The 16,686-nt window shown below is 39.1% G+C and overlaps 1 protein-coding gene across 1 annotated transcript; it reads right to left on the bottom strand.

The window, feature by feature from the left end:
• Positions 1-7,815: 7,815 nt before the first annotated feature.
• Positions 7,816-9,198, bottom strand: LOC112054295 (transcription factor MafA-like). The gene has a single exon (XM_024094006.2). The coding sequence runs from the start codon at positions 9,078-9,080 to the stop codon at positions 8,172-8,174; it is 909 nt and encodes a 302-aa protein (XP_023949774.1). The 5' UTR covers positions 9,081-9,198; the 3' UTR covers positions 7,816-8,171.
• Between the last annotated feature and the right edge of the window lie 7,488 nt (positions 9,199-16,686).

The following is a 16,686-nucleotide window of genomic DNA, read 5'->3' as shown; positions in this document are numbered from 1 at the left end:
TTTATGTCAATTAGGCTCAGTTTACAAGCACTTTCGAAACGTCAGGTATATTATTAGATAATGGTAGTGGTGGTATAACAAATAATTGAACGAAAAAACATTTTTTTTTTAATATTTTGTACAGGAAAAGGAAAGTAGAATTGAATGGTGACGTCAGGGGCATCCGACCTTGCTACTAGAAAAATGTGCCGCGTCGCCGCAGCCACGCTGCATCATCACATCGCGGCCATCGCTCCCTCTACTCCACGCAGTCTCGATCTCGACACTAACTCCCTATATTGAGCTTTTTAAGACAACCTAATGAAACTTTCCTCAAAAGCAAATCTTTCGTAGAAGATTGACTGTGTGTCTCCTTATAAATATACTAGCGGACGCCCGCGACTGCGTCCGCGTGGAAATGAATGTAAACTTTCAAGCCCTATTTCACCACTTTAGAAATTGAATTTTTAAAATTTTTGATTCCCATTATATTTCGTATTTTTTTTATGATTTAAGAACAAATTTTTCAAAAATGAAGGACTTTCTATGCAAACTTTCAACCCCTATTTCACCCCCTTTTTATTTTATTTTCGCAATAAAAAGCGAAAAAAACCGTGCCAAGTTTCACATGAGTTCATTCAGTAGTTTCAGCGTGATGCCCGAATAGCACAAAATCACGGATAGACAGACAGACAGACAAAAAATCGAAAAGAAATATTTTTAGCTTCAGTATCGATTATATAATGCCCCACAATAAAAATTTTCAAAATATCTTCAATGTACAGAATGTAAAAAATGTACAGAATTCGTATTATTCTAGATGGCGTCAGTAATGCCACGGTACAGTTTAGTGTTACAAATGGTATAAGTAAAATCTCAAATTGCGAATAAATGTATAGAATTCGACCAGTTTAATTATAAGTATAGATAGATTTTTGGAGATTATTCGTAAGGAAACGATTCTTATTAGTGTGAAAATTTTATTGAAATCCGTTCAAGAGTTACGTATTTCTACGCAACGTCTCTTGCGTGCCGTTCACTTTGAGCTCAAGTGTATTTTATTTATTAGTGGACGCCCGCGACTTCGTCCGCGTGGAATTAAATTTTTCACAAATCCCGCGGGAATCATGGATTTTTCCGGGATGATGATAGCCTATGTGTTAACCCAGAGTAAAATATATTTCCATTCCAAAATTCAGGCAAATAGCTTCAGTAGCCGCAACGCAAATGAAGAACAAACACACTTACACACACACACAAACTTTCGCCATTATAATATTAGTGTAATTTTGACTTCAGATCTTCCAGTTACATTATCTAGGTAGTCTTCCTCCTGAACCGTAGTACCTGACCCCCTACCTCTCATAATGTACCCCTACCTCTCATAATAGCTAATATGAGAAAGGACTACACTGCAGATTTTGTAATAATTAGTAGCTCTATTAGTGCTATCTAATGGCTTGTGGTGTTTACTTCAAGATACTAATTAGATACGAGCGTTTTAGCCATTATAATAAAGGTGAGACCTAATGAGTATCTATAGATGCCTTCTAAATAATTAAGCAAGCACTAAAAGCAGCAGTAACCCGATAAAAGTAAGTTCTATGCTATGAACTTTTTATTCTGAGCACCTATACCTATCTATATTTTGTGTAGATGTAAAATGTTAGATTGGTGATGATGATCGTATATAGTTATTCTATCATATACCTAGTTTAATCAAAAAGGACTCATATATTTTTTAATCAGAAGTAGTCTTTAACTGACTTTTTACAAAAAACGTCTCTGCTTTGATTTTTAACTTTAAACAGTGTCAGCGTTCATAGCAACGATGGTTACAATTTTGTCTGAATTTCAATTTATGCGGTGTATATTGATGTACCTAATTTACTTTAGTAAGATATTAGTACTTATTTGTTTCTTCTAGTCATGAACTTATTCAAGAAAATTCCTGAATTTCGGAAAAACTTAATTGTATGGCTTATGATTTACTCGTATGTTAGGCTAATGATGATGATCGTAGTCATAGAACGACTACGATGCTTTTTGATTAAACTAGATATATGATAGCATATAGGTACATAGTTTAATCAAAAAGCACTCGTATATCTTTTTAAATCAGGGGTAGACTTGACTTTTTTCAAAAAACGTCATCAAACGTGTCAGTTTTGATTTTTAACTATAAACCAAAGATTAAATTATTAGTAGGTATATTTAAATAGTGTCAGCGTTCATAGCAACGATGGTTAACATTTTAACTGAATTTCAATGTATACGGTGTATATTTATGTGATTTACTTTAGTAAGATATTGGTACTTATTTGTTTCTTCTAGTCATGAACTTATTCAAGAAAATTCCTGAATTTCGGAAAAACTTAATTGTATGGCTATGATTAAGTCATTTTTTATTCCCATCCATTGCTAGCGTATAAAACTGAGTAATTGTGTCATATATTAAAATGATCTATAACAACAAAATGGGCCATTCCGCCGCCGGACCGCAGTAACAACGCCCATAATTCTCCTCGGCTTCATTAACAGCCTTCCATTTGCATGACAGTCTGACTTACGTACAACTACAGCTTATAAGCGTCCCATAGATAAGAAGAGAGCATGGACATGGCCTGAAAACTTTGTAAAAAATTCACCCGTTATACACAAAGTTATAGAAATTTGAACTTTATAATCAAGAGGTTACGATATACGTGGTGTTTTCAGACTGAAAAGTTGATTGCGTTCAGAATTTAATAGGCGGCGTAGAGTTCCTCTCGCTCTGGCGGGGCGTGGCGCTCGAGTGCACGCCCTGTCGCCCCCACTGCAGCCTTTCTCTTTACAAGATTGCTATGAATAGACTGCTCATACAAATATATGTAACCGACATATACTTCTGATATTATAGAGGTTGTAAGCTTTGGTGAATTACAGATAAAATCGGAGTTATTGAAAAGCGCACGAGGGCTTAAAGTTTTCGTTGTTTGACTCGATATGGCAAAGGTTTTTTCTATTAGCCAAATTTTGTGGTTTACTTATGTTCAAAAGCTGTTGTTATGATAAATACTTTTGTTTTTGAATAATCTTTGTGGTATTTTCTACGAGTATATCCCTGACAATGTATTCTTATACTTATGCAAAATTTTAGGAAGTTCTGGAAGAAGAAGAACAGTGATTAAAATGATTAGACAGCAATAATGCTGATATTCATGTCTAGATATGTGAATATAGAAAAAGACTTCAAATTAAGTTGGATTCCAACTTCGGTTCTATCAACAACTGAACAGCAGCTAGTCTTAACGCAGTCGCTTTTAGAAAATAAAGACTCAAACTCAAAGATTTTCCAAAAAAGGTACTATTTTAGACATAGTTACTAGCCTTTCGGAGAATGAAGTCAACGAGTCAACTAGTTGACTATTTGACTCGGTTGACTTCATTTTACGAAAGGCTAGTAACTAAGAAAGACATCAAGTTAGCGAAATCATTCGTCATTTTATTATAATTGTCACTAGAGGTCTATAATCTACTCATTAACTCAGTTGAATGGAACCATAACTAGATGGTCGAAAATCAAATTACAGCTTTTTAACTGAAAAAACTGAAAGATTTACAAGGCGGAGGTCCTACGTTGGATCCCCGGCTGGGCAAATTGAGGTTTTCATAATTGGTCCAGGTCTGGCTGGTGGGAGGCTTCGGCCGTGGTTAGTTACCGGCAAAGTACAACCGCCAAGCGATTTAGCGTTCCCGTATCTACGATGTTGTGTAGAAACCGTAAGGCGTGTGGATTTTCATCCTCCTCCTAACAAGTTAGCCCGCTTCCATCTTAGATTGCATCATCACTTACCATCAGGTGAGACTGTCAACAGCTGACTTAAAATTAAAAAAGAGCTCCTGGGTTAACTCAGATCCTAGGTTTGTTAGTAGTAACACTTTGATGATCTCAATATAGCTAATAAACAACAGATGTATTAAGGTCATCTAAATACTTAGAACTATTTCATTAAAATATATCCTAACAAACTATTCGAAAAAAAACGTGTTTCACAAAGGGTTATTTTACCTACCTTTATTACCTAAGTACCTACTTACTAAGTAAACTAGGAAAATAACTAAAGCAATGTCCAATTTTTATTTTACATATACGCATATTCGACGATAGTGGGATAAAACACCAAAAGTCTCTAGGGAAAAATTGCGCTGAACTGAAGCTAAAAAAATGGCAACTAGGGAAATAATTTCTCATATTACGATTAGAAAAATAAAAAAATATTTACCTACCTGTACACTTCAAACCTGCTACGAGTATCTCGCAAAACCACCACGCCCCAGACTCCAATTTTTTTTTAAGAATATTTGCCATATCTTTTAAATATGATCAATATTCCCTTTCCCCTCTAACTAGTCGGGAAAGACTATATTAGAAGTGGATACGACAATAGTCCAACGAGGCGGGGATCGAACCACCACTCCGTGGTGAAGAGTCCAACCATTAATACGTTACGTTACGCTAATAGTCCACAATGCGGATTGTTAGACTTCACGTACGTAGAGAATTAAGAAAATTTTCAGGTTTGCAGGGTTCCTCGCAATGTTTTCTCACCGTTTGAGACACATGATATTTAATTTCTTAAAATGCACAAAACTGGAAAGTTGGAGGTGCACGCCACGGACCGGATTCGAACCTACGCCCTCGGCTCGGCTATCACAGGCTATCTGTCTATACATCTTGTCTACTATTAAAATTAAAGCCAAACAGTTTTCTGAAAACAAATTCTTTACTAGCAATTAATCTTCCTTCTTTAATTGAAGTCGGTTTAACAAACGTGTTATTACAAATCCATGTTGAGCAAAGGTATTATTTATCAAAGAACTTAACGCCTCGCAATTCTAATAACTCCAAGTATTAGATTACAATTAGTCAGAAGCTTGCCTGCTTAGTAGATGTTGCAACAATGTGGGTTTCCTGTTTATTTTCACATACGTACTTCAGTAGGTATATTATTACAATCTAATATCGCATTGAAGTTTATAATAACGTAATGTCGTAATGTATTTTAATAATCATAATAATGCACTTAAAATACATATTAATTATATTTAGTAGTAGCAATAAATTATTTGCAATAGACGAGATTATTGATAACGAGATTGCTTTTTTCAGGAACACGCGTTGGTTTTCAACTTATAGAAAAAGTGATTAAAATACATATTTTAGAATACGTTTAACAATATTTATTCAAACAAGAGTTTATTACAGTTACTTATTCATTAAATTCCGTTCCGAGACTTGGTCGCTAACTATGGGCCTGATAAGAAGGCTCAGAGTCACACAGCGGGCGATGGAACGAGCTATGTTAGGAGTATTTCTGCGTGATCGAATCAGAAATAAGGAGATCCGCAGAAGAACCAAAGTCACAGACATAGCTCAACGAGTTGCGAAGCTGAAGTGGCAATGGGCGGGGCACATAGTTCGAAGAGCCGATGGACGTTGGGGTCCCAAAGTGCTGGAATGGCGACCCCGCACTAGTAAGCGCAGTGTTGGCCGACCCCCCACCAGGTGGACTGACGACATCAAGCGAGTCGCAGGGATTCGCTGGATGCAGATGGCTCAGTATCATGATGTTTGGAAGTCCCTACAAAAGGCCTATGTCCTGCAGTGGACGTCCATCGGCTGATATGATGATGATGATGATGATGATGATGATGATGATGATTCATTAAATTATCGAAATAAAAAGTTGATGTAATGGAAATTTTAACAACAGTAACAAATAAATAAAATTAAATATATATATTTTAAAATAATGCTCTGTAGGTATATACAGTTACCAGCATAAGCCACACACGACCTCATTTAAATGCACAGTTAAGCAAACAGCGTTTGCCGCTAGCTTTGCAATATTGCTCAATAACCTCCAATAAGTCATTGGTCTGATTTACCACTTTGTATTACGTAGGTGTATTGATTGTCCTTTAATTAAATACACGTGTTGCAAAATGACGGTACCCATTGATATGTGGATGAAGCCTGATGGTAAGTCAATAGAAAATCATAGTAAATTACTTTCTCAAAGACCTAGAAGCGTACACACGGTTTTTAGATAGGGTTGGCACTATACGAATAAACTACACAAAATGGAATACCTTTTGAATTCCTTCACCAATACAGTTGCGTCATGAGCCCTTAGGGCAGACACATGCAGTGCATTTTGGCATCTATGAAATGCACGCCACAGCACAGACCTCACTGTTACTGTCGTCTTTGCCGAATATTTTGTCTGAGTACCCTGAGTATTGCTTAAAAGTAATTATGGCGAAGCACTTGCGAAAGTCTTCCGTTAGCATACGCTGAAGCTAGGGTTGCCAGCAGTTCTATTATAATATTATTCGAAATGCCTTCGAAAATGCATACTTTTTAGTTAATAACTAACCGAGCCGTCTGTTGCAGTTGTTGGATATTTCTGATAATCGTTGTTTTGGGTTGCAACATGCAGTAAACGTACTCGTAGGTACCTACCCTATAACAAGGGCTGTTACTTGATGGAGGTATTCAACGACATGCAACGTATCCTCCCTTATTTTTATCCTATCTGTAGCGCTCGAGTGAATTCTTAAAATCCCGTATTTGCCTCTCCTACTATTCCTACTAATAAGTTTGGGATTTTGTGACATTAAAGTAGGAGTAAATAAAAAAAGAAGAAATTAAAAATAAAGATTTCATCACTATTTTAGACTCCCTAATTCTCAATTAATCAGGGGACATTGCAGTGTCGGCACTAAGTCGAGCAAATAATTATCCCCGTGTAATTATCATGTTATGACTTAGAATAACAAGGAATTTATAAATGTAATAAATTCATTTTAATAACATGCGTATAATATATATTTTAGTATCTACGTAGTACAAAGTTGAATATTTTTCTGTTTGTGATCTTATTTCTTTTAGACTACGCAACTGATGATACAGTATGGAGTATGTACTGATGATGATACGGTATCAAGTTTGTACTGGTGATGATATGGATCTTTATTTTTGTATGTTCTTATAATTCTAGGTAATCGTTGTCAGCTTATTTTTTTTTTTACAAAATCTGGACTCACCACGTAGCTACAATAGCGAGGTGCTGTTTATAATGCTAAATAGCTTTTATGGAACTTGGCAACCATTAGAACTCATCCCTATAATCGTACTAATTCAAATTTATATTTTTTCTAACAAAACTAGAACCCAGTGTTATTCTTTCGAAACATTTAGCCACATTAATTATTTCTTATATTGATATCCCTAACGCGACAATAGCGATTCCTTATGCCCATAATTTGAGAGTTCTAGATTCTAATTTAATTAATTATCATTTATTCATGAATTTCGGGATTCTAGGCCTTGAAAGGAATACTAGACAATAAGGAAGTCGGTTAAAAATTGGTACTTGGTAGGTAAATACTAATACATAGTTTTAATTTACAGAGGAATCGAAATTAGCTCGAATTGATGTATCTACCCATCATAAACTCAATGCTGGTACGTCACTGCGTTCTTTTTAGAACTTGGATACTGCCTTGTGAGCTTTCTATGTGAGCAGTTAACTAAAGATCTGATAACGGTTTTTTCTGCAATTTCAACTCCAATATGTTATAGTAAAAATATATATTTTCAAGTTATATTCTACTCCGAATTAGTTACCTAATAAAAAATTAAACAAATCAGGTAACTATGTAACCAGTAAAAGGAATGGTCAAACCAGCGAAGGAATATTGTGTTAGAATATTGTGTTAAGAATTAGTGTTAAAAATAAAATACAAAATTGTTTAAGAATATTTTATTAGGAAAACAAAAATCCTAAAGTTAATATTCGTTAGATATTAATTATGTGACTATTTACAATTATTCGATTAATTAGTTGCATCATGTTAACTTATGTATAATTTTTAATAATACATAATATACTTTAACGAACTATGAATATACGACACAACCATACATTTAACACGGTGTTTGAATAGCCGTCTCGTTGACGGCTTCAATGTTCCACCATTAAAAAACTATAAAACTGGAACTGATGATAATTATAATTATGATTTACTTTTCAAACTTAACAAAAGCACGAGCAGTCCGTCATCGCAGTGGTTCAGTATCGCTGCCAGGCGCAGGCGGAGGCGGAGGCGGAGGCGGCGGCGGACCGCGGCGCCGCGCCCTGCCGTCACAGCTCCGAGAAGAACTCCGGCGAGGCGTGCGGCGTGGGCGGCGCGTGCCCGGCGTGCTGCGGCACGGCGTGCTCGCGCTCCGCCAGCGCCAGCCGCTGCTTGAGCACGTCGCACTCGTGCGACACGCGCGCCACCTTCAGCTGCAGCAGGTGCACCTCGTTCTGCAGCGAGCGGTTCGCCAGCTCCAGCTCCTGGCGCTGCTGCAGCCGTTTGCTGCGGCAGTTCTGCGCGTAGCCGCGGTTCTTCAACGTACGGCGCTTTTGTTTCATGCGGGTCACGTCGTCCCGCGGGAACCCGTGCAGGCGCTTGTTGAGCTCGCGCACGCTCAAGGTCATGAGCATGTCGTCGCTGATGAGGTCGTCCCCGCAGGACGAGGGCTGGTACGACGGGTGCGGGCCGCGCGGCGAGATGGCCGAGCACGAGCTGGGCGGGCGCATGCCCACCTGCTGTATGTGGTGGTCCTGCTCTCTCCACTCGCGCCGGTCCCACTCCTCATAGCTGCCGCAAGGAACGGTGCGCATGTCGAGCGGTTCTCGCATGTGAGGCAGCCACACGATGTCGTCGCCGGGCTGAGCGCGGCAGGGACTGCGGACTACGAGTGCGGGCGGCGTTTCCGGCGGCGTGCTGGGATCGACTGCGATCGCTACGTGAGGCTGCGGATAAGGGCCGGCGTCGGGCCATTGTCTGTAAGCGCGGGCACAGGCGGGCAGCGATTCTACGAGATCGCGCCAACCGCCTTTCAGTGGCTCGCGTTTCACGAAATGATTATCTTCCAGATGATCCAGTTCGAAGTTTTGTACGTACTCGTCGGCGAGCTGGTCGTCGTCGGCATCGCGATGCGGCTGAGGGGTTAGAGTTTGCATGGCACCCGCCTGAGAGCAGTCCGCCTGCGTGTGTTCTACCATGGAGCCGTACGGGGCGCGCGCCGGCCGGACACTGACTGCCGCCACGACGCAGGGCGGCACGAGACTCCGCCCTCCACTCCAATGACGTTATGCGACGCGCGCAACGCTTGCTACAGCCTTTATCATTACTGCCATAAGTTCGCTAACATCAAGACATCACAATATAAACACAGCACACATTTACAAGTCAGCATATATGAGGTACCTACTTAGTAGGTATATAGGGTACCTTACACCTACCGTAAGCAACTACTCATATAACATTCCATGTAGGTACATATTTACGTTTACCTAATTGTGCTTTATAATTCGTAATCGTGTGAGCAAAGAGCTTCACTTGCATTAATACGCTCTTTGTGCCAATATCCATGTTCCTTACCTACGTGTATGTATATTGGTCAAGTTTCTAATAAACTATAAAATTTCATTTTATGGTTATAATTGATTATCCCATCTGATGGTAAATGAAAAACCATCGCCTATAAACAGAGCAACTTCAGAGAGCATGCAAAGAACACATCTTACAAAGACTGGCAGCCCTGTATCTTCAACCTGCTTTTGTCTGTATCTAACACTACCCTTCACACTGGAACACAGCAAAGTACTCAGTTACGTGGCATACTTAACCCGGGCGAACACTTCTACCACCACAAAACATAGAAAGCTAAAGCTAACGTTTTAGCAATAACGATTTACCAAGAGGCGAGGCCCGCGTATCTCCATATATGCAGACGTACGCTAACGTTTCTTTTTGTATTATAAAAAACGAGGCTTTAACGGTTTCATAAAGTAAACATTATTTGGTACTAAAGCACTCTTGCCTAAACAAGTTAAATACTAACTAAAGTTTGGTCTATATGAGCTCTAATAAAGTCTATTTTCTTTTAATATAAATTAGATTTTCTCAAAAAACAGAAGATCACCATTGACAAATGGGACTTTCTTGAAAGAAATCTTTATATCTGTGTCAATAAAATAATCGTAATAAGTAACTGTAAAGAATAAACAACTCTAAATTAAAAATATAGGTGTGTTCGTTTAAGACACGCCGGGTGCGGAGGATTCAAAACTAAAATTTATCATTAACGACACATTAGGCTCTCTGTTGAGCACAAGTCTCCTCTCAGAATCTGAAGCCTTAATCCACCGCGCTGGCCAAATGCCGATTGGCAGACCTCACACACGTAGATAATTAAGTAAATTCTCAGGTATTCAGGTTTCCTTATAATGTCTTACCTTCACCGTTTGAGACACGTGATACTTAATTTCATAAAATGCACATAACTGACTGAACTGAATAGTCATATCCGTTGGGCTATCACGTCATTCAAGTAAACTAAAAATAACAGAAGCGAACTCCAGGAATTCATTATTCTTTGGTTTCGACCTCTTTGACGCAGTTATAATGCTGTGGATCTCAACAGAGAGGTGATGCAGGGTTCGATTCCTAACTCTGTATAGGTCTGTTTAGGATTTAATATTTTCTAAATTGAATGATGTCGGCCGTGGCTAATTACCACCCTACAAGCAAAGACGTGATGCAGAGCGATTTAGCGTTCCAACATGATGCCGCATGTATACCGTCAGAGGTATGGGTAGAATAAACTTCTATTTTTCGTCTAGGCTCGTTTCATCGTCACCTAACATCAGGTAAAATAGCAGTCAAGGCCTAAGTTGCCATTGAATAAAAATTTTACTAAAAATCCGGTCCCTCTCTACATCATCTGCCTGTGCACGCTAATATCCTAACTAGAAGCATTTAAACAGTAGATAAATCTTACAAAGAGTTTGTATATTTACTAATAATAAGGAAAAAAAATATTCGTATTTAACTATTTAGTAAGAAGTGGAATAGGAAAAGAAAATTGAAATGAATTTTCAGTCTAACTACAGTCTGCAATCCTGTGAAGCAGTAAAAAATCAAACTTTCAACGCAGTTAAACGACACCGCTGCTTGGTTATATTTGGTTCTCGTAAGGGAATCAAAACCTGTAGAATTATAGAAAACTATGCGCAACCGACTCGTACTTCACCGGTTTTGCATGTAAATCGCGCCTATCATCGACTCTACTACCAAGACGACAAACTTGTCTTTATTTTTTAAGTATTAAAGAAAACTAATGAAATGTAGGTAGTGCCAATTAGACAACTTTTGTATTCTGTTGGTGTGGTAAAAAAACAAGTATTTTTTATTTATTTAAAAAGTTAGCCCTTGACTGCGATCTCACCTGATGCTAAGTGACGATGCAGTCTGAGATGGAAGCCGCTGTGCGACGCCGTAGCAGAAAGTGTGCCTGTATCATTGATATTTATATGCAGGTCGCCGCAGCGACACCGCTCGGCGCCGCACCACACCGTGTGGCATATCATTGATATTTATATGCAGGCCGCCGCAGCGACACCGCTCGGCGCCGCACCGCACCGTGTGGCATATCATTGATATTTATATGCAGACCGCCGCAGCGACACCGCTCGGCGCCGCACCGCACCGTGTGGCATATCATTGATATTTATATGCAGACCGCCGCAGCGACACCGCTCGGCGCCGCACCGCACCGTGTGGCATATCATTGATATTTATATGCAGACCGCCGCAGCGACACCGCTCGGCGCCGCACCGCACCGTGTGGCATATCATTGATATTTATATGCAGACCGCCGCAGCGACACCGCTCGGCGCCGCACCGCACCGTGTGGCATATCATTGATATTTATATGCAGACCGCCGCAGCGACACCGCTCGGCGCCGCACCACACCGTGTGGCATATCATTGATATTTATATGCAGGCCGCCGCAGCGACACCGCTCGGCGCTGCACCGCACCGTGTGGCATATCATTGATATTGATATGCAGGCCGCCGCAGCGACACCGCTCGGCGCCGCACCGCACCGTGTGGCTTATCATTGTTAAAATGGTATTAAATACAAAATGTGCATGTGTGCGCTCAGTGGAGTAGCTAAATTCGGATCACTATTTGCGGTGATTTTGTAGGCACGTAACATATCTATAGTAGGTTTTAAATGTCGTTGAATTATATATTTTAATCTAAAATTCATTTCCGACTAACTATTCCCGAGAACGGGAATATTGGTCATATTAAAAGATATTGCAAATATTCATTTTTAATAAAAAAGATTGAAATTTAAATAGATTAATTATGTCACTTTAATAAATCACTGTTCAGGGTCCATAATATACCGTGGCAGTTATGTGGCTAACATTAGAACAAAGTGATTTCACGCGTCGCTGATTCCGGAGGGGTTAACAAGTCAGCGTAATCCCGAATTACATTTAACCGCCGACCTGCGCTCTCTACATTTAACCCTTCCTTATTATTCGCAAATAATTGAAACGATGCGCCCATTATTGTTACCGCATCCGATATAATTAAAAGCCTATATGAACTGTTAATTAGAGCCATAATTTTTATTGTGTTGTACCTAGTATGAGACCCGATAGCATAGTCGATATGACCTCTGCCTTCAATTCGGAGGGCGTATGTTCGAATCCGACCTGGGGATGGATGCACTTTCAACTTTTCAGTTGTGTTCAAGAAATTAAAACTCACGTGTCTCAAACGGTAAGGGAAAACATTGTGGAAACTTGCATACCTAAGAATTTTCTTAATTCTGTGTGTGAAGTGAACAAACAAATTTATCACACTATAATTTCTACACTTATTTACATACATTGATTATTTAGTTGATATTTTGATATTTTAGCAATATTGCAATACATACTTACTAAAACTTGATAGGTGTTCTCGCGAAGACAGTTGAACAAAGAATGCCGCCACGACAGCCATGAGCCAGCGTCGTCATTTATAGCCCCACTCTGTGTCAACACCAATATGGCGTCTGCCGCCATTATTGGTGTTTGTTCGTGGCCGGAAGTCATTGTTCAACCGTGTTCATTACATTCACTCTTGTTTTCTATCTCAATAAAATCAAGTGACATTATTGTCATAACTAACATTATTATCGATCACTAGCTAACAGAAGAGAGAGGAGACTGGTGCTCAACAGTGAGTGCTTTTGGTACACCCAGAAACCGAATTTAATTATGATCCTAAGTAACCGTGATCCGAAACCAGAGGCAGAGGTAGGGTAGTGCTTACCCTAGTTAATACCCTTGTGCACGCCACTGTTAGTTAGTTATTCGCATTACCGTAGCGCCGCGGAGCGCTCGGCGCGGGCGTGCGAGTGCGGCGAGCCGTGGGCTGACGGCGCTGTTTGCTCGCCACGGTCAACATTGTTAGCGGCTCGGGGCTCCGCAAATGTTATTACACGATTACTGGCGCGCGCATCCCTCTCCAGTCTCCACTGCCGACCGACACGTACAATACCTCTGTTTGTTCCCAATTTTCACGACCCGCTAATTAGGTTGCAAGTTAGATAATTTTGAAAATGGAATTTTTACTTTTTATATTTTCCTTTTTATGACAACGGTCTTGAGCCGCTGGATTCTGACGGCTCCGTCCATTCCATACAAAAGGACTATGTCCATCCATGCGTCCATCGGCTGTTAATGATTATGATGATGGCCTCAAAAGAAAAATACGAACGAAAAAATTAAAGTAGGAGTAAGGTTGGAGTAGGGTAGGGATAGGGTAATAGTAGGGTAGGTAAGGGTATGGAAGAAGTGCACAAATCTCATCGCACGTAGGATGATAGTCAAAACTGGAAGATCGCCATTTTGAGGTCAGTATGTAAGTATAGGTACGCCTACCTACACCTACATTCATTCACGTAGAGTGGTACACCGTTATGATAAATTACCTACATATTTTTTGTGATAAAAAGAATCCCGAATGCGTTTTTTGTTCGTTGTATCTCTTGATGTAACAATGGCGAAGCGTCACAGGTGGAGCGATAGCGTGGAGTGGCGCGCTCCCGGCGGCGGTCACGTTCCGCGACTATCGAGTCCTCTTCATCAATTGATCTGCCGTCTGCCGCCCTCGCCTACACCCGACTCTGTGTCTGTGCTATTAATATTTGCATTGTATATGAATCTCTCCTAACTCGATGGTTATGGGAACTTGAATAGTCCATGGATTCGATCCCTGATCGTTGAAGAGTAAAAAAACGGCTGGTTAGTAGCAAATTTTGATAATCTCGTTATTGATCCGAGGAGGGGAGTTCACCAAAAGTTATTAATAACCAGATGTTTTTTTTACTGTTACTTAATTAATAGTTATACACAATTTTTCAAAATTATCTAGTTCCGACGCTAAGAAATATTTATTACCTGGTATTTAAGCGTCTTATCAAGATGAAGCTACCCATGGAAAATTAATTTGATAGTAATCAATTGTACTTGATAGTAAACAATATGGCTACTATCCTGGGGACTAATTACAGGGCTAATGACGGACTTCTAATTAGAAGATCCTCAGTGATAGAACACCAAAGGTATGCATAAGTGATATGAAGTCGCGCGGTTTTTCTACCACGATGGGCGTCTCACAGGGTTCAATTCTGGGTCCTTTTCTATTCCTAGTTTACTTAAACGATTTACCACACAACTTCAGCGGCATCTGTGAGATTGTACTGTTTGCTGATGACACATTCTTAATTTTAAAGGCTGACAGAAGTAAAGATAACTCCGACGATGTAAACCGTGTAATATCGCATGTCGCATTAGTATTTAGTTCACTGCGATAATATCGCATGTCGCATTAGTTCACTGCGAAGAAACTTTTTTTTTATTTTTTATTAATTAGCTGACATACGCGACTTCGTCCGCGTGAAACTCGATGTAGAATTTTTAACCCTATTTCACTCCCTTCTATTAATATTTTCCACTAATCATTTTACAAAAATATCTCAAAACGTAAACGAGTTTTATTTAAAAAACCCACTGGACTGTAAGCTAATGTTCACAGGATAGTAAAAAAACTTAGATAGGTACTTACTTAGAGTATCTAGATCTAAAAGAAGATTAAAGATATAGACCATCCGGCAACTGCAGTAATGGCACACAATTCAATAGGAGTCAAGGTTAGGTTAATAAAACAATAATGCACTTTCCATCTCACGCGTACATTGTAAGAAATCTTGTACTGATATGCGGTGACCTTCGATACAATCAGATTATCGTTCATTGACTTCTACACATGTCTTGCCAAGTCAGAGGTTCCACGTGCAAACCTACTAATACCAGATTAATAAATACAATATAATAATTGTGTATGACCAATAATATTTTATACTAGAGATAGGACACTTGCGAATCAAATCTGAGGCGGACAAATGGGCATAATTCACTTTACTTCATTTAGTCGCTATAAAATAACTTTCGTTGTTTAATACAACGAAAGTTATTTAAACACTTACCACCTAAGTATTGTCTACAATGTCGACCTGTGTGTTTAAGAATTGTAAAAACTATATATAATTTATGTAAACACAAAATTGTGTATGTGTGCGCTTGTGGAGTCGCTAAATTCGGATTACTTTTTTGCGGTGATTTTGTAGCCACGTAACATATCTATAGTATAAAATAATCATTGTGTTGTGCATGGAAAGGTCCAGCGGGCAAACGCTACAGAGGAAGACCATACTCTAGATGGGACGATGATATTAAAAAAATTGCAGGCCCACAAAGGCTTCAAATCGCTATAGACCGGGAAAAATGGAAATCTTTGGAGGAGGCCTTTACCTGAGGGGGGTTCCAGCAAAATATAGTTCTTTAAATAAATACCATAGAACAGTTACATATTAATTTTTAAAAGTAGGTATTTCTCACAAAATTGTATATGTATGTTTGTACTGGAAATAAAAGGCTTTTTTATTTTTTATTTTATTTTTTTTTATTTTTTATTTTTTTTTATTTATTTTTATAATCATTGTGTATGACACATATACCTGAGGCTCCTAAATATATAAATTAATAAAACAAAATAATTCATGTATAAGTAGAACTGTAGGTTATTAAACTAGCAGACGCACCGCGGTTTCACTCGCGTAGTTCCCGTTCACGTGGGAATACGGGAATAAAATATCCATGACACTGACAAATAATGTGGCTAATTATATATTAAAGCAGAAATATACCTAAAAAGCTAAAGGTACCTAATTGGTCTGAGTATAAGGCCTAGTTCGGACTACTTTAGTATTTTAGTCGAGTACCTACGAACCAAAAATTCGTAGGTCCATCCAATCCAATCCAATCCAAAATTTGGTCTTACTCGACTAAAATACTAAAGTAGTCCGAAATACTGTACGTTTGTACGGTCTATAGGAGTAATTAATTATACTCAGTCCAATTAACTTTGGGCTTGTATAGCACTCAAATTCACCAACAATATTGTCTATCGTTTGGTTTGTCGCAAGAAGTTTGTGCGTGGCCTAAATCGGAACTAGTCAAAAGTGCTGCCATCTTATCGCCTATCTCTATCTATCTCTTGGCGGGTGAAAGAGATCACTAACGCCGCCAGTCTCGCGCAGACTTATCTTGCGCGAACTCTAGTACAATATTTTTCAAAATGGCGACTGCCGCGATGTTAGTTCCAATTTTGGCCACCGGGTAAGAAAAGTTTGTTGAACTCAACATTGCAGGTTTTTATTATTTTGGTCAGGTCAAAAAGAAAAGTAAATGAAACA

Source organism: Bicyclus anynana, chromosome 3 (genome assembly GCF_947172395.1).
Source record: "Bicyclus anynana chromosome 3, ilBicAnyn1.1, whole genome shotgun sequence".
NCBI classification, from domain to species: Eukaryota; Metazoa; Arthropoda; class Insecta; order Lepidoptera; family Nymphalidae; genus Bicyclus; species Bicyclus anynana.
The sequence above is the reverse complement of the archived record's forward strand: the minus strand, read 5'-3'. Positions and strand labels throughout refer to the sequence as shown.